Raw genomic sequence first — 22482 nt, 5'->3', positions numbered from 1 at the left:
TGTGACACAGAGTGAGTAATACTTTAATAGACTTGTTTTTGTAAATATATGTTTTAGCTAAATTACAATAAATCACACACGTTAACGGATAAACTTTAACGTTAGAAAGAAGCACGGTGTGTCGAGCTGGTAGGAGATAAAAGTACATTTTAAGTAGTTTTATTCAGTCTTATTAAAAAGTAGAAATACATAAAATTAATAAACTCGTCTTATATGAACCGACTGCAGCATTGTTTATTTCATCGCTAAATTAAATGCGAATTTAACGTGTGGGACTTAACATCTGCGAATGATTGTTGCTTTGTCAAAATTATCAGTGTTATTACTCTAATTATTAAAAACCTCTGCAGGCCTTTAATTGAATTCCACCTCTGACTAACTTCATTAAATTATTATTACCTATTTTCTCTTAAACAAAATCATGACAGCAGGTTTTAATGTGCGCAAATGAACCAAAAGGCGCAAAATAGCATCAGTGACAATTAAAATTATAACATTAATTTTTTATTTGCTGTCACTTCTAAAACATTTCTGCTGTGTCCATATTTTAATTTTAAAGCAGAAGACTACACTCTACTCCTCTTTTCCCCCAAAGGTCTCTGCGTGCGTGTCTGTGTGTGTGGGTGTAATCTCGTGTCTCTACTGAGGGGATGTTCTCTTTCATATCTGGAGCCTATCGCGCCCTCCCCTGCCTCTGACACACCTCCAAAATATGACCACCTACAAAATGTATATATCATAGGTTAGAAAAGCGAGCATGTGTTTGAGTTACTGCTAGCGACTCCACACGTCAAAAAAGACAAACACCAACTCTGGCAATAATAAAAGTTTATCGATGAACAGACTAATGAGGCGTGAGGGATGTTTTTATATCTGAACCTCTGAGCGGCGGAGACACCGAGTTAAAAATTCATGTCGGTGCGTTTTGAGTCGTAGGTGAGGGCAAGTGACTTTGTTGTTTTTTGGTCTTGGTTTTTATGATTATTATCGTACATGTTTTTACTCAAACGCAGCGCAACCTTATGACATTTGACACAGCCTGGGAGCGGGGCTGCAAATGGGCGGCATAGGTGGCAACCTCTACCTCAGCATGTTGAATGGGACTGAAACGCAAACTTTCGGAAAGAACGCCGACATCACCAGTCACTTCCACCGCGGCGGCAAGGATCTAGCCGAGTTCAAAATGGGGATTCAGGACGCGAGGTTTTACTACTCGGACTCTGTTCAGAGCGGGCAGGACGCGCTGCCGCTGCCCTACCACTCGGACCAGGCGGTAGGAGGATACGGAGCGCAACCCGGCAGGTTTTACGCACAGACCCTCAGCAGCTGCCCGTACGGCGGCGTGCGCTCTCCGCCGAGAAGCGGAGCCGGGCAGGCTTACATCCCGACGGCAGGAGACGGGTTTCCCACGGGCGGTAAAGACGTGTACTCCCCTTCTCCGGAGAATTACCCAGCGAGCTTTCAGCACGGGTTCCAGCGGCAGCCTCTCTACCCTTTACCTGGGCTACAGGTGTGCGGGAAGACTCAGGCTCTGCTCAATAACTACCCGCTGTGGGCCAAGTTCCACAAGTTCCAAACCGAGATGATAATCACCAAGCAGGGGAGGTGAGTCTCACAGAAAAACAGAAAAACTACACATTGTTTCCTCCGCTGTCGATTAGCACATTTAATGGAGCAAAGAGGGGGTCATAGAAAGCGTGAATTTCACACCGCTGCCCTTTGGTTTTTACACTTTCTAATTTACTCACTCACCTGTCTTATCTTTACCATGAGCAGCCTCCGCTACGCCACAAGAGCGCACTTCAATTCACGTCTAAAACCAGTTTTATTTTTCTGTTTCCGAGAGTTGAATGGCGGTCGTCTTCCAGCTCTGCAGACTGTGCAGGCATCACCAACACGTCTCTGCTCAGGTGACGTGGTTGTTGGGAGTTTTTCTGGGATAATGATCGAAAGGTGCAAAGTTTTGCGCAAAATTTGCCTCATCCGAGCTGTTGCCTACTTAAAGGATGTGAAAGTACGACAGTTTCTAAAGAATTGAGTTTTAAATTTGAAATTTATTAGGGTACGCACAGAAGGCCACTATGTCATTTTACTGAGAGGCATCTCAAATGTTTGTTACTATGCAAGGAATTACAACCGAATTAAAAAGTTGTTGAAGAGGCAAACAAACTGCAAAGTGGAGTCTCAGCTGCAGGCTGAGCTGTTCTTTGACCTATAAAGTCTCTTGGGTGCCTTCACTTTATATCAGCACCTCTTCAGCTGCCAAAAAGGAAATTTTATAGTTTTTCGAACCATCAGAGAAAACGGTAATCTTTAAAAAAAAAAAAAAAAAAAAAAGTTACGTCATCTTTTTAACCATCCGTCAGTGGCAATAATCGACGTTACAAAACTCAATTTGGGAGCTAATTAAATTCTTGTTCGTGCAGACAGCGAGGAAGAAATCTAAAACAAGAGTCAAAAACAACCCTCATAGCGATACTCTTAAGTGGGAAGCTTTAAAAAAATGACGATATCGAAATTGTGATTAAAAAAACATGTGGGCTAAAAGCCTCGCGCAGGCAGCTCTCTGCAGCGCACACAGCTCATGGCCTGAGAGGGGAAGAGACGGCGCTGCCGGGCCTCTCTTGATAGGTCACCGAGCATTAAGATGCAGTCACGTCGATGAGGATTAATTCACTAATATGCGACACTTGTGTTTGACACAAGGTTTCAGGCCATAGGTTTCTCATGGCTCGGATCTGTGCACGGAAAACAATTGCGCTGTCACATAATATGACACTGATATTTCCAGTGGCTTCACTCGGTTTGTCTGCTGAAACTCAAAATTTTTGTATTAAAATGGCTTGAGTAAAAATTCACAAAGTTTACTCAAGCCATTTTAATCTATATATCTAAGGTTGTGTGTGTGGTGTTGTTGTTGCATGTGGCGTTTTGTGGTTTTTTGAAACAGATGAATTTCAGTTTGGTAGGTGCAGCTTATGTTCTTGCAAAATATTCCCCTTTGACCTTCTTTGCCTTCTGGTTTACTACTGAAAGTTATTCTGAGTGCAGTACACTTACGGTTTTGGGGGTAGGAAATGCTCCTTTTAGATAGACTTTTGATATACTTTCTTGCCTTTTATCTGCTAAACCTGATCACAAATTGCACATTTAACTGTTCGCATGGTTCACAAATGGATCGTTTTAGAAATTCCCTTCAATGCCTTGTAATTCATTTTATGGTGTGCACAGGTTTTGCAGAATTAGCCAATGATTTGGGGATTTTAGTGTTAAAAATGTAGTATTTTATTACGTTTTTATCCAAGTGTGTGTGCGTGTGTGTGTGTGTGTGTGTGTGTGTGTGTGTGTGTGTGTGTGTGTGTGTGTGTGTGTGCGTGCATCTTCTATTATTTGACGTAGCAATTCCTGGCAGTCTCCTCTGTAGACAAACTCACTGTGGTAAGTAGCATCATATATCAGGTCACGTAATTAAAATGCATGCAGTACACTTTTATTTTGCTCCAGCTAATTTCAGCTTCCCTCAGAGCAAAGAAAAAGTCAAAGACTACCCGCAATAATAATAGGGTCGGTGAGCGCAGAGGTGTTATCCTTCCACATGTGACAAAAAGCAAATTTTCTTGTTGTGCAAAAACCACAAACCTCATATTGTGAAAATGTGAAATCCTGGCGATGAAAATGTTCTGTCTTTTATCTTTACCCCTGTTTCTGACACTCACACTTTTTCGTAACATAAAAAAAGAAAAAATCCTACACGATTTTGAAGAAGGTGAGCAGAGAAACACTAAAAAAGAAGAAAAAACTTTCAATATCAGAGGCAATATCCTTCTTAAAATTTTCATCTTGGTTTCAGGCTTCCACAATAATTTTGGTGTGATTTTAAGAGAGGAGTCCGGGGGTCTGCAATGTTAATCAAAACCTCGGTATCAGTAGGCGAAAGGGTGAAAGAAACTCTAGAGAAATGAAGTGAAGGGTCAAACATTACTGAAGCTTTAGATGGCCACACTGAGGAGGTGAGGCACCTTTGATGTTCAGGAAGTAAAAGACTAGGTTCTCTTTTTTTTCTGCTTTCTTCAGCCTCCACTAGACGGTGGGTGTACAGCCTGACAGATCTCTCAGAAGCTCATGTAGCACACCTGGGCTTTGAAATCTAGACACATTTTCTCGGCCTGTAGCGAAGGGTGGGGGCGAATTCATCTGCACTTCTCATGAGCTAAATTCAGATTCACCTCACTAGCTGATACCATGGCACAGGCTGTCCTCGGCTAAGACGAAGTTTGTGTCAGCGCAACCGTGTTACCGCGATGATCCAAGGGGTCGAACAAATTGTGGTAGAAAATGGGAAAAAGGGGATATTTTGTGATTTAAAAGAAATCAAATGACTAAATTTGAAAAGAGAAAGTGAAGCTTTCTTCCTTATTCATTTGTTTGACCAGGGATCCTACACCTGTGGTACTCTTGGTGCAGATATGAGTCAAAAAGGCAAACTTTTCCCTGCAGCTGTTTCCAAGAAGTACATGCATTCGTGGGGACTTTTCTTGGGAAACTGCAGTAGAAAGCAGCTTCATTTTTTGTTAAAAGGGTTAGGCCGCGTTTGAATTTGTAGGAAATCACCTCGAAATGTGCCTCTAATTGAACGATCCTCTGGTAGTTTTCAAAGAGGAAATAATTCGCTTTAATTACAGCACATAACTTACAAAGAAAGTCTTGCTCGGCCATGCAGTGTGTGTTCTAGGAAGGAGAAAGTACTGACTAAGTTCTCAGCGTAAAAACACCTTTTAGGGAAATAATGTAAAACTAAAGTTCAGACTCGGAGGAATCATGCTCATCTGCCCTCTCTGCTCCACTGACTGCAAACTGTAAACTGTATCAGTCTGACATCCTGTAGTTTTTTGAGAGGAAACAATCCTTTGATTTATTTTGTTCCCAAGAATAGATGGTGCTGCTGTGTTTTGAGTAGAATGAGCGCTCAGAAACGGTAATCGCCGCGTACGATGAGTTTTAGGTTCCTGTATCTGTTCTTATTAGACCGTTCTGGTGCTTTTTTATTAACACACAATGAAAATGAAATGTGGTTTTTATTCTTCTAATATACTGCAGCCCATTGGTGAAAATGCTGTTTTTCTATGAATTCATCAAATGATTTAGGTAATAACCAGCTTTATTTCCAAAGTAGGCTTCTCATGTTGTGGAAATTATCACTTCACATCACCAAGGAAATAAGAGTGGGTGTCTTTAGAAGGGCAGCTTGCTCTAGAAATTTAAAGAAGTTAATGCTGAAATTAACATATCAGAAAAACATATTTAAGAATTGCATCGCGAGCTGCCTTTTTGGTGAATGTTTGGAAGTCGTATGTATTCGTTTTTGCTCGCATTCTCTCTCTCTCTCTCTGAAAGCAGAAGTGGGACTATTTCAAGGTTTTGACAGTATGACCTGTCACTTCCTGTTCAGCTGTTTATGTGTGCCTATGTAGCTTTTCGCAGAAACATCTAGTGCCAATATTTTAGACAGCTATACAAGTACTTCCTCATACCGTGTAATTAAGCTCCTCTTCAAAGTGAGTAATGTCCACCGCATTTGGAGCCTTAGGCTTATTACTGACACACTTGATATATTTTTTTTAACTTTATAGCTCTATATTTGGTTCCCAAAAAGTTTGATTAAAAAATACTGTTACTAATTGAACATGAAGATAGGCTTCTGACTGGTTGTGGGACTAATTAGATAAAGAAATATAAACTGTATCTACTTCCCTATTTGTTTTCTATTGCTGGCAAGTTCATTGTTAACAATGATTTGATTCTACTGTTATAAATGGACTGTATACTGATAAATACTAATATATACATTGATCAGCCACAACATTACAACTGCTGATAGGTGAAGTCAGTATCACTATTCATCGCGATGCTACTTTGCTACTTGGCATAATGACACATACCGCACACCTAAACGTTATCGCAGATGCTCCCTGATGGCTGCAGCCTCCCTCTGCAGGATAATCCAAAAACTCCTCAGGAATGGCACGAAGAAGACAACACCGAACCCGGAGCATTGACTGATCTCCAAACATGTGTTTTTAATTATACATTCTGGATCTGAGAAGTTAAGCTAATGTCAAAACACGGTAAACTTGCATTTCTTGTAATGGCCAACAGGGGGCTACTCTGTTTGTTCATACCGAGGTCTTTTAAAAAATGACTTTACTACTCATTTGACCTCTGACCTCAGCGAAAATGTTCCTTTAATTTTATCACTTTTAATCGCTAATGCAGTGTTATGTTCTTTTTTAAAGTGTGGCCCCTTTTAGAGTGAAATAGATGATAAAGCTGGATGTGCTAGGGCGTGGCTACATTTATCTTCTCTGTACAGTGTGTGGTTATAATGTTGTGGCTGATAGGATCTTTACCAGACTGTTTGATTGTCCAAAAGCTACTGAAAGAAACATTAGCGAGGCCCAAGCATAAACAAGCACACACCAGTACACCAACCCCAACAAATGGGAATTAATGTGCTCCTGAAATTTGTTCCTAATTCCTCACTGTAGAAACTAATGGCCTTGTGTCGTGTTTCATAGACAAGAAGCTGGATGTGTTGGAATATATGTGTTGGAAAGCAGACTAAACTACAACTGCTTTTAGTCTGTCCGAAGGCTTTGTTTATGATAAAAATCCAGATTAACAGCAGCATTATCCTTTATGAGGTCTGAAGCATGAAGTCCACAGTATCAGGTGACTACCCCTGACTACTACCCCCCAAAATGGACATTTCAGCACTTATAGTGGCTGAATTCCTCTGCCATAAGTCAATACACAAACAAGGGTGTCCATGTGCTAAAGAGTCCTTGTGTCCGGCAGCAGCTGTAGACTGGCATGTTTTCGTCACAGATGATCAAGCGTACGCGCGGTGACAAAAACTGGACCTGAACTCCTGTCCAGATGAATCAGCGGGTGCGCTCGTGTGGAAAAGTCTTCTCCCTGGTGAATACCCAGTTCCTCTTCTCCGCTCAAGCTTCTGCCTCGCATCCCCAGGACAAAACCCCCACCCTTGCCCACCCCACCTTTCCTCTCCTCTCCCTCCTTCCCTCTCTTCACTCCACCCTCTGCTCTTTCCTTTTCCCTTTCTCCAACCTCCGTTTCCCCCCCACAGTTTCCCCTCCCGTGCCCTCCCATTCCTCGCTCTCCAGCATCCACACAGTTTATTTTGATTTTTTTTTTTTTTTAAATGTCACTGTCTCTATATTAGTGACTGGTTCACCACACTCATCTTCTTCTATGGTATTTTGCCTTAAAAACGACTACAGTTATGACTCTTCATGTTCGTACACGGCGTGCTCAGAAATAGACATTTGCCGTTACTGTTTCTATAATTCAGTGGCACGCTGGCAGGTTTATTAGTTAGCCTGTCTGGTAGCTGGGTAACTGAAATTGTGATTTCCTATTGTGTTAAAGCGACTTCATGTGTCTGTGTATCATCATTTTCCAAACTGCAACAGACAGAGGTGCTTTCCTTGTGACTGTATCTGCCATGTAAAAGTAAAATCATGTTTGTGTGACACTCTAGACATGACAGCTACCATGCCCTTAATTACCACAACGCCACCACACTGAAAATAACTGCACACTATCATGTATGTATGTAGTGCTTTTCAGCGTCTCTGAGTGAACTTTGAACACAAAGAGCCTCCCACACATGCAAATACCCCTCTGTGTTGTGTTTTCTTTGGTTTCTCCCCTTCTCAAGTTCTGATTTCCTATAAAAGGCTCTACTATAAGTAAACTGATAATATGAATGGGGTAAAAAAAAAATTATAACAATTCTACTTCTTTCTAGATTACTCTCACTCAGTGTAGGTGGATCAATCCATTCATGAGCTCAACAGCCAAGTTTCTGTTTTCGCTTGTATTAAATACTGCTGCGGAAGAAGAGCCCTTTCACCTGTTCTTTGCGAGCCACTAAAGAGCTGCTGCCACGATTGTGTTTCACCGAGAACTATGATTGATTGTTAAACTGGACTCGCCTTGTAGCCAGAAAACCCCAACTGGGACGGTTCAGCGTAGGGTTTTGTCTTACTAGTGAGCAAGGAGGGCGTGTGTATGTGCTGCCGTCTTAAAGAGCCAGCAGTCAAGGAGACAAACTGGAAAACATTTGATCATCTGAACTTTTTCTTTACATGAATTAAGGAAAAGTCCAGCTTTTGCCGTTCTTTTTATAATCAATAGAGATGTGTTTTTGAAAACTGGACACAAAGCTTGCATTTATATATCCAAATTTAAAGTAAAGTACCTTTAGTCTACAAATCAATGCAAATGCGAATTACCACGATTTTTGTAGTAATTTTAACCCTTCAGCATTGTTATTAAACAATACGGGTACATATGTGAGCAGTACAGAGCCCCCTAAGGGTCACATCAGGAATTTATTCAAGACTTCTTTTGCACTACCCGAAAATAACTTTTGCGTTTCCTCTGATTCATAAAGAAATGCTGAGCTGTGTTATGATACACACACTGCCGTTGGCTGTGGCCACAGCCAGTCTGCATACCCTCAGCTGTGGCTGCTCAGTTGCAAGTCTGTAGCCTTACAGTCAGAAAGATAACCAGAGGAGCTGGTGTACCAGTTTGCTCATTGACCACTGCCAAAGCTGATTTGGAGTTGCAGCTGTGCTCACAGCCAGTGGCTGTATGTTGCAGCTCAGCCTTTTGAGAGGTCTAATGAGCAATAAATGCATAATGTGAAACATCACAGCATCTGTGCTTTCTCTCTGCAGAGCATTCCCATAAGCCAGTGAACCTAAACCGGGAGCTCGAGTAGCCCAGGGGGTGCTTCTGCAATTGCCAGGGGGGTAATTGGAAATCTGAACCACACTAATCTGAAAAGAAACAGTAGAAATTACAGTTTAATTAAAGTAATTGAATTCATTGTAACAAGAAATTTAACAAATAGTTGATACCGCTAGATAAGAATATGGCTAACAGCTACAAATGTTCAGTAACGGTATAGAAAACAGATTAAAAATGATAAACACTTAAAATAAAGCTCGATAAAGTTATTAATAAAAGTCTGCAGAAAGAAAGTCACTTTTTTTTTTACCACAAATAATATGGTTCTTTTTGGTCTCATACACTTGCTCTTATTTTAAACATAATATATGCACCGTGTAAATAGATAGAACTGTCTATTTTTTATTAATAGATTGGGCTATTTCCTAACAGCAGTGAACTACTGGTTAGAACAGTAAGTCAGTAGTTGGGATAAATGGATGTCATACTGTGGTTCACTAAGCATAATTGTAACAATCATTAAGAGTGAATCGATTATTCAAAGCTGGCTGAATAATTTTTTTAAAGTTTTGAATAATCGATTTATTCTTAACGATTATGCTCAGCTGTCAGTTATGCTTAGTGAACCACAGTATCACAGCTTTTAGTTATTTACAGTTATTTCTAGCACTGTTGCTCATTTTGTATATTATACAGTTTAAACACAAAGTAAAGTGCCCCATCGTAATACCATGTGACAAATGTAAAAGTAACTTTATGCATCTCTTAATTTCCCGTACAAACGATGTACGCAGATTCAGGCTACACACATGAAATCCTCATCAGCACGGACGGGCCCTCGGGCCGTCGCTAACAGTAGCCTCTTACTCATTGTCTCGTTACACACCTGTCTTGTTTTTGCACCCCTAAATCACCCAGCTGATTTTAGATGAGGTCAGTTTCGATCGAGAAGAGATAACAGGTTTTGTAGTTTACCAAAACGATGCTGCCAACATGTAGTATCATGTTCTCGGCACAAACTTTAACTGACTGAATTATATTTAGGCTATATGTCTAACTTTCATTTCTAATGTGTGTGTGTGTGTGTGCGCGCAGTTTGCGCAGTGTGCGGTGATCAAATAGACATGAGACCTTATCTATCTTTTCCACCCACATCAAAATGTTTTAGACAAGAAAGTAAAGGGTGTTTCTCGAAGAGCTATTTTTTCTGTTTTTGTGCGCACTTTGCCCTCTTAAAGTGACTACGACATGCTTTTCATAGAACTCATTATAACCATCTATACTTTTACACACTTTCAGCTCTTTTTTAGCCAAATCTATTATTTGAAGAAAAATAGACAAAGGCATGTTTTTATTCTATTTACATTTGTAGGTTTAAAACCACTTGTGCACTTTTAATACCGAACAAATCTAAGTGGCAGGGGTGGGCAGCGGGAGCTGAATGTCAGTCATTACAAATGCTCCATAGCCTGAGGAGCTTTTAGCTGGTGTCAAACACAATGCCTTTATTTACACCAGCTACACTCTGGTGACCTCATATGGACCCAGAGTTCATCGCAGGGGTATTTATAAGCATGCCATGGCAATAAAGAGACAGAAATGAATGAACATGAGATTTGGTGGCATTATCAGGAAAAGCTCAGGTCTTCCTTTAAATCACTGAGTTTCTGTAATGATAAAACAAATGAGATCATTTTTTGCATGCAGTGATCTTTAGGGGAAGGTGAGTTGTGAGGCAAATTTTTAGTCATTATATCTCCAGAAACGTCAATTTCAGTCTCTTGAAGGACTCTGTGGTTCAGTCTGAAATTTCTCAGTAATGATTTGGTTTTATAGAGAAGCTCAAGGTCACGAGTGGCCACATCCTACGGAGTTCTGCAATGTGTTAATGCCATCTTTCCTAAAATTTACATATCGCTAGACTGTCTTCCTCTAAGAAAGATTAGGTTTTTGCAAACTGTTATTCACATCTTTATTTTCATGTTAACCCAAACCACAAGCTTTTCCTAAACCTAACCAAATAAATCCGTAATAGTAATTAGTAAATCGAGATGAGATTCAAACTCCAGGCTTCTTTAAAGTTTTCATGCCACCTCTTCTGAGTTTGCACGCTAATATGATGTCAGTCAGTCATTTGCTAGATGGCATTTTAGAAACACCTACATGAGTCATTTCAGATGCTTGCCGCGTACAGCTAATATCACCATTTAGTTTGAGCATTTCTTCAGTCTCATAATATTAAAGGGCATTCTCAGTTAAATCTCAAGGAAATACTTTTTCTGCTTGAGAACATTTGCTCACAAAAACATTGCAAGCAGCACATCTTTGCTATCTATAGTCTACCTTTAGCACCTCATCAAGTAAACTATTATTACAAGCCACAAAGCAGAGGACAGGCCTCTAACGTGGCTGTGAAAGGGGTCTTTTCCTAAAGCTCACGAAGCCGTGTTGATGTCTAACTTAACCAGGAAATAATATGAAACTAGGTGGGGGGAAAAAATCAGTTTAATAAAAGCCTTGTCGATTAAATCTCCATCAAACTTTTTCTCACCTATCAGTCATTTGGGAAAATGAATATTAAAGGACATGATTGTCCAACTAATTTCCCTTAAGTGGATTTCCCCCAGAGAATGACTAACATTTGTGTGTTACATGTTGCGCTATAATGTAAAGTGTGAACTACAACTCAGTAGGGTTAGTAATTCTGAATCACTACAGTAAGTGTTTCGCGTCGACATGCACTCCGGATATTTGGCGCACACGTGAATGTCAGCAGGGTTTATCTGCCGTTGTGTGTTCAGAGTCCATTTCTTATATGTTTGTGTGTGTCTCTTTAATTTTAATTTAACCCAGCTTCTCCCTCTCTGTTCCCGGGTCGTCCAGCCAGGGGACAACCTGACCTCCCAGTTACCTCGTCTCACTGAAGTGATCAAAACGAGTTGAACATGTAAAGCCCCAGCAATCAAGAGCATCTTCTGGGGCATCTTTTATTAAAAGCAGCATTAAATATTGAGCTCAAGTGTCAGCCGTTCTCTCCACCTCTCATGACTCCTTTAGCTGCTTAGGAAACCGAGGATTACAGTTTGAAAGGCCAAGCATGAATCATCTCAACAGCTTACGTACATGCACTGTTGAGAAAATTTACAATAGTTCAGTTTTCAACAACAGATTATTTTAATGGAATCCATAATTTTTAGAGGCTGTGTGTAATTCAAAAGAGAGAAATGTCAGTTGTTTCTGACAGCTGAATTTATTTTGTACTGTTTTCTGTTACATAAAGTTTCATGCAATGATGTCAGTGTATATGCATGTAATCAACAGACATCAGGGCCTACTTTCCACTCTCAGCTCTGTATGTCCACCTGCTGTTCAAATCTCCTGTTTGTGAGAAGAAAGCTGACTTAAAGCAAGAGGAGCCAAAGTGGCTTGTTTTAGACAGAGGATGAACTAATGGTCTACACCAATAAAGCTGATTTTGAATAGTGATCCAAGATCCAAGTTTTAATATTTGGAAATATAACATAAACCTTTCATACGGAATAAAAACTCATCTCCTGTTTTTTCAACACACTAACCATGTGCAGGGCTAATATGGATAAAGTGTAATATGGGTTTCAGTCGCTACTCACATGCACATTATTTTAAAAACTCAGGGGCAGCAGCCTCGCATGGCTGTTTTCTGTTAACTTTGAAGACAGATATGTTTGCTGGATAGACATTTTCAATTATAGATAGATGTGTTTAACATTGAGATCTGTCAGCACTTTGATGCATTTTGTAACTGTCATCAGAATAATCGTGATAACAAAAAAAGTCATAACCTCTCGAGATTTTATCTGCTTCTCTGTGCACCTTGGACGTGGGCGTAGTTGATCCATAAACCTCTACAATATGTGAACAAAGGTATAAACAACGTTTTTGGGTTGTTTTTTTAACAAATAAATTTCTCTTATGTCTCTCCAGGAGGATGTTCCCCTTTCTGAGCTTCAATATCAGTGTTCTGGATCCTACTGCCCACTATAACGTCTATGTGGACGTCGTTCTAGCTGATCAGCACCACTGGAGATACCAGGGCGGCAAGTGGGTCCAGTGTGGGAAGGCAGAAGGGAACATGCCAGGTACACTGAAACTATAGCACAGAATGTAAAACCCTGGGGCTGCCTTTATGACTGTTAGAAACCAAGATTTGGTACGCTGATCAAACAACTACATTTACATTCACAAATACTAAAAAAAGAAGAAAAAAAGAGTGCTGCAGCGTCTATTGAAAAAGACTTTGAACACACTGATAAAAACGATAAGCGACTAAGATTATAACTTTTATATATAGCAGATGTAAAAATGCAAAAGGATATAAAAGGGATGACATACACCACCAGGGTAATTGTACTTTACTTGACCGATTTCACTTAAAATGCTTTATATTAACTCCACTATAGTTAAAACCTTAAAATAAACAGTTGCATTATATCAAAGGAACGTAGTTGGATTAGCATTTGCACTGATACATACATAAATGCATGTAATATAATGAAACCGGCTATTCTGGACGACAAATATTGCAATTTTGGATTCACGAGTTTTACTAGTACTCCTAATACGTAAGAACAGCTCTTCCACCTGTGAAAAAAAAATGTCTACTACTCATTGAAAATAGCTATTTTCTTCTCATCGTGCATTTACCACCAGTAGCCGGTAAACAGCTCAAACCCACAATCTTCCTGGGGCTTCCTGCACTAGATTCTAATGCGAAGTTTATGATTTAAACCCACCATCGAAAATAAACTTGGGTCAGTCAAGCAGGAGACTTCACTCAGTGTGCTGCCTGGAAGAGCCTGAGGAAGTGGTTTATTTAGCAGTATTGTAGCAAACCTAGATGCATACAGTAGGGAAACCAAAACGTGCATTAAGATGCACACTTGGTCTGAGAGGTTTTCAGTCAGCAGCTTCACAACATGTTTTGCAATTTTTTCAAAGATTGCCTGATGTTCCTTGGTTTAAGGAGCTATAATAACTGACTTAAACAGGAATGCATTTTTGTTGAGCCGAGACGAATCCTAAAAACCTTTTTACTTACCAGAAAAATACAGTCAAACATTTTTAAGACGCGGAAAATTTGTACTTTGGAAATTTGGAGTATTTTTTTTAGTCAGCCTCCATCTACAAAATACGACAATAAAATCTTTAGGAATATTATGTCATCTTTAACCCCTCTTTAAACCCACTAAAAACATGTCCAGTAATTTGATCACTTTGAATATGACTAACAATTGCACTCACAGTTTCTCCAGCACCTATCAAAGCTCTCCGGGTCCCGCTTTGATCTTCCGTGGCATCCAAGAGTGTCTGAATTACTCACCAGATGTACCTCCAATCGTGCTTCTCCCCAAGTATCTCGTTATACATCAGAGTTCATTTCAGCCACTTCTCTCGTCTTTTCTTGTAAAGACGTGTTCAACGTCAAGCATAGAAGTAATTATTTAACACGTTACATTTACATTTCTACGCCCTGTTCTCTCCACAACCTTTCATTCAGTATTTCCTCCTGTTCACACTTCAGAAAAAAAAAGAAAAAACTAAGCATAACAATAGCAAGTTAACCGAGATTTCATTTTATGTGTGATTGATGATAGACAAACCACAAATATATAAATGAGAGAAACTGCAAGGTGCTGTCACACATATGCCAGGTGTTGTGGAAAAGTGACTGCTGATGTGCTACAGTTGTGGAATTTGTGGTGAAACAACTTCACTCAATTAGATTTAATATTACCCTTATGTGGTGTGCAAAAATAAGGTTAGCAGGTCGTTGTGGTAATGTTGTGAGAAATCTTGGCTGCTCTAGGAATATATTAAAATATTAAAGGAAGGAAAACAAAGCCATCCCAGTTTGCAGAGGAAATAAATGATGGAAAAGTGGCATTTTAAGACGTTTTTCATCTTCCCTTGTATTCAACTGAAGTGGCCTACAGACAGTAACTTATTATTAATATCCATTAACTTTTGTGCCATAAATATTTTGTAGTGCTTGCTGATGATTTGCAGAAAATATCATTTTTAATCGCATCAAATTCAACTTGAATTCATGTAATTCTCTATAAAATTGACTTTAGATCAGAGACGATTTTAAGTCCTTAAGCCAAAGTTGTTTTTTGTAAATTTACACCTGAGGGGCTCCAGCAAAATGTTGTTTCCCTCTGCCCAATCAGCAAAACAGAAAGTGAATAGCAGCATTTTAAAAATGACTCAGAAAACACTGATATTACTGAAACTCCTAAAAAGTCTCATTTCAAAATTTACCAAATTCGACGCTACAGAAATGAAGCGTGTCATGCTGCACCTGTTTTAGTCATAGTGTTAGTGGCAGGTTACATTTTGAAACTGCTTGGTCTCAGCGCATTGACCGTCTGGGTTAACAGGTGGAGGATTCATGGAAAAGCTGCTGAATTATGGGAAGAAATCTAATCACAGTTAGTCTGTTCATTACTGAGAGCTTTAAAAAAAAAACAGCTGAATAAAACACAGCTGTAAAGAATCAAAGCAAAACTCGCTGCAGCACGATATTCCTGTTCTCTTGTTTTTGTGATAGCTTGAAGCCAAAACTGTGAAAATAAATAAATAAAACAAAGCGTGCAGCCCTTATTCATAACTACATGCTCGCCATGTGCTTCGGTGATTGCAGGGAACAGGATGTACATGCACCCCGACTCTCCCAACACAGGAGCTCACTGGATGAGACAAGAGGTGTCGTTTAGCAAGCTCAAGCTCACCAACAACAAGGGAAGCACCAACAATGTGGCACAGGTACTGTGCTTTTGCCTCTAATTTGCTTTCTATCTACAAATCTGTCTGTGAATACGCTCGCGTGGTCAGTGAGTGGCTGAAACATATCGATGAATGCAATAACTGTCACCTTCTGCTTATATTTTACACTACTTTAATCATTTCCTTTCGTATTCTTGATATATGAAAACATTAACCACATTATGAGTGTCGCGATGGAAACCATCTGCAAACACTCAATTTCTGCCTGCTCATTTCCTGCCTTTATTTTTCTCGCTTATCGGTAAAATAAAGGTATCTTTGTTTCCTGCTCTTAATCTTTAGCAGCCAAATGACCATAATATTACATCTCCCTTTCTCCAGATGATAGTTCTCCAGTCCCTCCATAAATACCAGCCTCGTCTTCACATCGTGCAGGTAAAGGAGGATGGCACGGAGGACCCCTTCCTCTCTTCTAAAGCTCAGACGTTCATCTTCCCGGAGACTCAGTTCATCGCTGTTACTGCTTATCAAAATGCAGATGTAAGTCACCTCAGACACAAAGATGAAGATGAGATTTGTATGCTTTAAAAATATGTTTTAAGGTGTGAACCGCAGCCTGTGTTGCAGACCACTGACATGCTATTCTACCATGTTTGCATATTTATTGTATTGTATTTGGCAACAACCTTCCACAACTGGCCCACAAAAACACCTCTTATAACTTCGATTGCACAGCTTTAATGATGTTGAGAGATCAATGATTCATGTCAGCGACATGTTTTACTGATTTATGCATGCATGCATCAAAAATGCAGACACACCAACTTACATTTCTGCAGCCTTCAAGAGTCGCTTCACCTCGGCTGACCTGAGCGCCGTAGCTCACATCTCTCTTGTGTGCGGTGTATTTTTTACGGCTGTTCAAATAAACTGTGGAACAGTTACTCCATGCAAGATACACTCTCCCAATTTTACATTTGTGTTCCTCCCCTTTGTGGTTTTTAAGATGAAATCTTTCCAATAAGAGATAAAACTGCAGTGTAGCCTCATTAATTATTAGTCGGTTAGTTCTCTTTCTGCGCTCTTGTTTCTTCAATGTGGTTACTCACTCCTTCTCTTTTTTCCTTTGCCTACGTTCTCTCATTGCCCTCCTCTTATTCCCTACACAGATCACTCAGCTGAAAATAGACCATAACCCGTTCGCTAAAGGTTTCCGTGACAATTATGACACGTAAGTAATTTCAAAAATGTCTGTATTTACAAAAAGCAAATCCTCTTCTGTTCTCAGTGTGAACCCTGCGTTCTCTCAGCATTAATAATGAGACTGGGTCACTGCTGGCACTTGAATGTCCTGAGTGCTCGTGTCAGCCTTTTAATATTGGAAAAGATGCAATTACTTGCTGCTGCTGAGCATGCTGCAGTGAAAGGGTGTGAGGGGCTGTGAGATGTTTGATAGTTGTTTGAGGTTTGGGCAGGAAATAACACCTTCTTTTTTTCCTCTTCTTCTCACACTCGCTTCTCTTCCCCTCCTCCTCCTCCCTCCTGCCTAGGCTGTACGCTCCTCCCGACTCTGATCGCCTCACCCCCTCCCCTACAGAGGGCCAGCAGCTGCTGCCAGGGAGCTGCTACGCCCAAGGCTACCTCTCTGAACAGTACATGAGCCCCCTGCCCCAGAGCCGCTTCTATGGCCGCGAGCACATTGGTATGGGCCAGCAGCACAAAGACCCATCCGCAACCCCCGGTCCCCACAGCCGCTGGTACCTGTCACCTCAGCAAGGCGTGGCCCCAAATCGGCTTGACTTCACTTCCTCCTATGAGGGGGACTTCTCTGGAAATGGTTTCTACAAGCCCTTCCCCTTGCAGACATCTGCTCACCATGCTCTCAGCTACTATTCAGATCATCCTTTTGCGTCTACAAGCGTGTCTGTATCAGGAGCCGCCTCAGCAGGTTGGAGCGCCAGCCGGCCCACCCCACAGTACCTCGGTCACCCCACTAAATCCGGCCCCACTCTTGGGTGGTTTAGACCCATATCATCCTCCTCTTCCTCCTCCTCATCTTCGACATCCCCTGGGAACCCCAGGCTGCACCCTCCTCCACTCCTGGACTCTTTTCAGCCGCCCTTGCTGCAGGACAAGCCCAAAGACACTGTGGGCGTAGTGCAAGAGGAGCCTTGGCTCGAACCACCTTCTGTGAAATCAGCGGACTCAGGCGACTCTGGCCTGTTTGAGGGAGGTGTGGGTGAAAACAAGAAGAGGAGGGTGTCGCCATATACGTCCAGCACTGAAAACTCCCCACCCCCGCGCAGTGGAGAGGTCTGTGAAAAAGACAGCAACAGCGATGCAGACTATTATGGTTATTACACCCACTGAAGACCTCACACATTATCATGGTTGCCACAGTGTCTCCCAACACCTTCCCACACTGCCCTCATTGACACATTTACTGTCTGTCCAGGATAACGATGACGGGCTGGGACAGTCTCTGGTTTTGCTACAGACAAACTGCAGAACGTAGTGAAGGACAGTGACCAGCCCCTCAAAGTGTCAGACGACTACAGGAACTTTCAAAGTTAGTGTCAAGGTTGGCGTCGAACAGAGTGGAAGTGACTGGAACGCTGGCCTAAAGTGACATAAACACCAAACAGACATAAAGACCTGTGGCTTAGGCCTTTGAAACATCTGGAGATTTGTAAAAAAAACAACGAAACAAAAAAAAAAAGATGTGCATATCTGCTTGCTGACAGACGCCTGCAGCAATTGTCTGTTCTTTCTGCATCAAACACTCTCACCATGTCTCCTTTGGTCTCATCTACGTCAGTTCTCACCATCAACCATTCACACATCTTTGCAATATGTTCATGTTCATTTCCCATGACGATTCTGAGCAGAAATTATGGCTTTTCACAGTGTCCTCTATCTAATTAGTGCAACACCACCTAGTGGCCACAGTGAAGCGCTGTAGGGCATGAAGAGACAGCAGGCTTGTGTTCTAGATGGGGAACCTTCCTCATACATATTAGCCCGACATTTTCTGTGTGTTCCTCTACATCTGCCGAGATTTTTCCAACCACAGCAAAAATCGCAGGTCCACACGCCTGCAGGCAATCCAACATATCTTACTGGTTTGAAAGCAAAGCTGTTTGAGTAATATTTAATGTTAAAAGTTATTCAATTTATTGTGACACCTCTTTGTACTTTACTGTAACCCTGTATGCCACTCTAAGTCCAAACCCAGACGCAGGTAATACAGAACCACCTTCGTCAATTTCAGTAACTGTCGCAGTCAGGTTTTAATCAAAACTGATCAACCCACCAGGATGTGGTTCACTTTGTCAAACATTAGTAAGCTGAATTTTGGGGGGAGTATTATAAAAGAGTTTGTGCTTTTGAATCTGTCAGTCACATCTCATGCATCTGCACTACCCACAGTTCATTTCCTAGTCGTTGGATTCCTCAATTAAGATGGAGATGTTTTCTGTCCTGTATTGTTTTCTCACTGTACATCGACTCCTAGTTAACAAAATTCTCCAATTTGAGGAATTCCTGCTGATGCAAACACTGTTTTGAGAGTTTCGCAGGATGTAGCAGCAGAGATCTGCATGGTTTACAAAGTGTTGTACTGACTCTGGCTGAATTTTTCACATGAGTTCATTTGGGATGGTGCTTGTGATTTCTATTGAGTTTGCAGTGTGCATGTAGGTCTTAAAGCAAGATACTGACCTCTCAATGCACTGTGAAGCAATATTCTAATAAGTGGGGCCATATTTTGTCCGTAGCATGCTCATGGGAACACATATTGCAGGGTATTTCCAATCGGTTCAAATTATTCCCCTGAAACCAATCAACACAACAGTGCCATCAAGGTTTTTGGTTTAAATGATACCAGAAACTCCATTATGGCTTATGTTGCATATTGGAAAAACCTCAAAGGTACATAAGCATTAAACTCTTTATGTTTAACTAAACAAATTGCCATGTTTTCCATATAACAGTGTCATAATTTTGAGGATCTGGGTTAATTTAATAGCTCCAAGTTTTGGTATTTGTTTAAATATAGAAATAAAGATCTTGGTGTGCACATGTAGGCTTTCAAAGTAATACATTTGTTAAGATTGTTTCACTTCCATACAAATGGGCATTTTTTTTATGTGAAGTGATGAATCTGAACATCAGATTTGGTTTTGAAAGTTACTGAAATTGCTGGACACAGCACTCCTTCGATCTGATGTGTGATGGGCATGTAGGAGGAGGGAGTTTCCAAGGCGATCTGACTGTTCTGAAGAAGCATACCAAGAGCTTTTAAGCGTGAAGCTAGTCCTTACCTCACAATGTGTCGACGTTGCATCAGTCAGAAAAGTCCCTCGCTGCAATCATAGCGTCACAATCCAGAAAATTATTGCTGTTTTTATAGATAGTATGAAAGAAAAGTGGCAACATGTTCGCATTAAGGGAAGTTTGTAGCAAATTATTCGGTATCAGTTTGTTTTCAGCAGCAGTTTCATAGCTGCAACAGTTTGTCATAGCGTTTGGAAAATCCCTCCGTTTTAATCAGTTCCATCAACATCACTTTTTTTTAATTTTAGCTTTTGGGCGATTTAGAAGCACTGATGAGTGATTTCAGCAAGGCTACACTTTTCAGCAGCAGATTTACACAAACCCAGCTGCACCCTACTTTGCTTGGATTAAAAAATATATATGACAAAGGCCGAGCACCCTGCTTCCTTCAGCTGACTTCAAAATGCTCCTATCCACACATGGCTACAGCCCACAATCAATAACAGCACTGATATTGATGAAACAGGACCAGGTGAGGGGAAACGTGAGCACTTAAACCACACAGCAGACATTTAGTGTGCTCCAAAATTCTAAATGAGAATTTGTATTGTTGCCTCAGTAGTAAGACTGGGGATTCTTGCCGTAGTTCTCCAGGTTTTCCTCAATCTGCTGCCATAAATTGGAGTAGACCATTAAAGTGGGTCATAGAGGATGACCACACGCACCTGTACTTAAAGAGACAAGGTGCTGTCACCTTCAGACCACAATAAACAGGAAGCACAAAGTGACCAGACAGACACTCTGAATTTCCCCCCTAGTCTTTGGGCCTATCATGTGGTGACGCCGGCTGACAGAGGCCTGGCTCCCACCCTGGTGACAGAAATGAAGAGTGAGGCACCAGTCGGCGCTGATCAGAGGTCTGCTCCTCATTCCTCACTAGGTGTGCTAATGGCCTCAGACAACACTACGGGCGACAGGCAGGCACTCGGTGTCAAACGCGTCTCTACAGATCGAGAGATGAAGTTGAGTCTCTTTACATATGTGTGACTGAATCTGAAAAGACTTTAAATACGTAAAATGAAGTCCTCGGTTTACCATCCTGAGACCAACAGATAGTCACTTCCTTTATGTCTAATGAATATTCAGACTTGATTCTGGCTTTTTTTCTACATTTTCCTCACCTCATAAACAAAATTGTCTATTTTTTCATCAAATTACACAAAGCAGAGCAGAGCACCATTAACTGTAGCCTCTCTAAAATGCATGTAGTTTTATTGAACTGAATATAACGTTTATTTCATTAAAAAAAGTTTGTTGAACTGAACAAGAAAGCTACAGCAAAACATGCTTTCCTTGTAGACTATTTGGATAGTTTTTAGTTTTTATTCAAAGAGAGTGGCACTAAGGCTCTTAGTGGCACAGTTTCGTTAGATTTAGCTAAAAGTTCAAAACCAAAACACATGCACTGCACTAATGTAGGCATGTGTGCTACAATGTTTAAGCTTCGTCTACTAAATTAACCCCTGGAGGGTCTTGGGTCGATTTGTGGCTCTAAGCCCAATAGTGTATGCATTTCTCTAGGACCCTCCAGGGGTTAAAAACGTATTTATTTTAATAAATGAATTGTAAAGGTTATTGTAAAGGTTAACGAACATACAAAAGTGTGCTTAGAGGAGCTACTAGTCAGATTTTCTTCACCTTCAGACAGCACCAGGCCGACTACATGCAGAAGCTGCTTAACCCTAATCAGCACCTAATCAAGTTTTATATTTCCCAAAATCCAGGCCAATTCTTTCACACGAGCCAAGCTTGACTGTAAAATAATCAAATGAGGCCGATGCTGAGGCTGTGTTTTGTGTAAATCATGTTTAACTGATGCAAAAAAAAGAAAAAATTGCACTGCAAGAGACTTTGAAACATGCATATAGATTATATATATGCATGTTTGGCAAACTTACAGCAAAATGTGCTTTCCTTGTGGACTGTATTGGGACATAAATGTCTGCAGAAACAGTTCAATTAGCTGATAATAAAATGTAAAATCATCATTATTAGTTAGATGAGTTGGACTCCTGACTTTATATGGGCTTTCTTTCTCAGGAGACATGTCGCTGTATAAGTGCGGATGTAAAAAATGAGATCATTTTTTAAGGTGATTAATGTCCCTGGGAGCACCTTTGCTTTTCCTAATGTGACTGTGAAAAGGCCTGTTGCTGTATAAATCCTGCCTTTGACCCCTGAAATTTATTGGATCCACCGGATCTCATAAACAATAATAAACACATAACGTTCAAGAACAAATCGTCCCTTCACCAGGACATTAACAAAACTAAAAAACTGGTTACGAAGAGCTAAAAACTGAATCGGTATGAACTGAAGAAAAAGTAGCTTGTGTAGCATTTCCAAAAGATGTAGTATTTAATGTTTTTGTTGACATCTGTCAGAAAAAGGGTGCTCTCACATTAACAAAGCTGTACAATCGCCAGTTCATATTTTAAGTGCAATTAATAGAACAAAAATTAGTTTAGATTTAAGGATGTTGTGGCGAGAACAACGAGAGAAGAGTTTTATGTTGACAGTTTGAGTTATGGAGCTCTTGTTAATATAGTACACTGAATGCTACTGCACCACATGAGTGTATGATCTCACATCAAACAGCAG

At 40.6% G+C, this 22482-nt stretch overlaps 1 protein-coding gene across 1 annotated transcript; it reads left to right on the top strand.

The window, feature by feature from the left end:
• Window positions 1-756: 756 nt before the first annotated feature.
• On the top strand, window positions 757-22476 carry tbx21 (T-box transcription factor 21). Its single transcript, XM_005725810.1, has 6 exons — window positions 757-1605; window positions 12745-12899; window positions 15464-15585; window positions 15928-16086; window positions 16716-16777; window positions 17097-22476. Exons 1-6 carry the CDS (start codon window positions 1058-1060, stop codon window positions 17914-17916), a joined length of 1866 nt encoding a protein of 621 aa, XP_005725867.1. The 5' UTR covers window positions 757-1057; the 3' UTR covers window positions 17917-22476.
• The last annotated feature ends 6 nt before the right edge of the window (window positions 22477-22482 follow it).

Source organism: Pundamilia nyererei, unplaced genomic scaffold (genome assembly GCF_000239375.1).
Source record: "Pundamilia nyererei isolate P.nyererei 1_Seehausen unplaced genomic scaffold, PunNye1.0 scaffold00017, whole genome shotgun sequence".
Taxonomy (NCBI): domain Eukaryota; kingdom Metazoa; phylum Chordata; class Actinopteri; order Cichliformes; family Cichlidae; genus Pundamilia; species Pundamilia nyererei.
The sequence above is the reverse complement of the archived record's forward strand: the minus strand, read 5'-3'. Positions and strand labels throughout refer to the sequence as shown.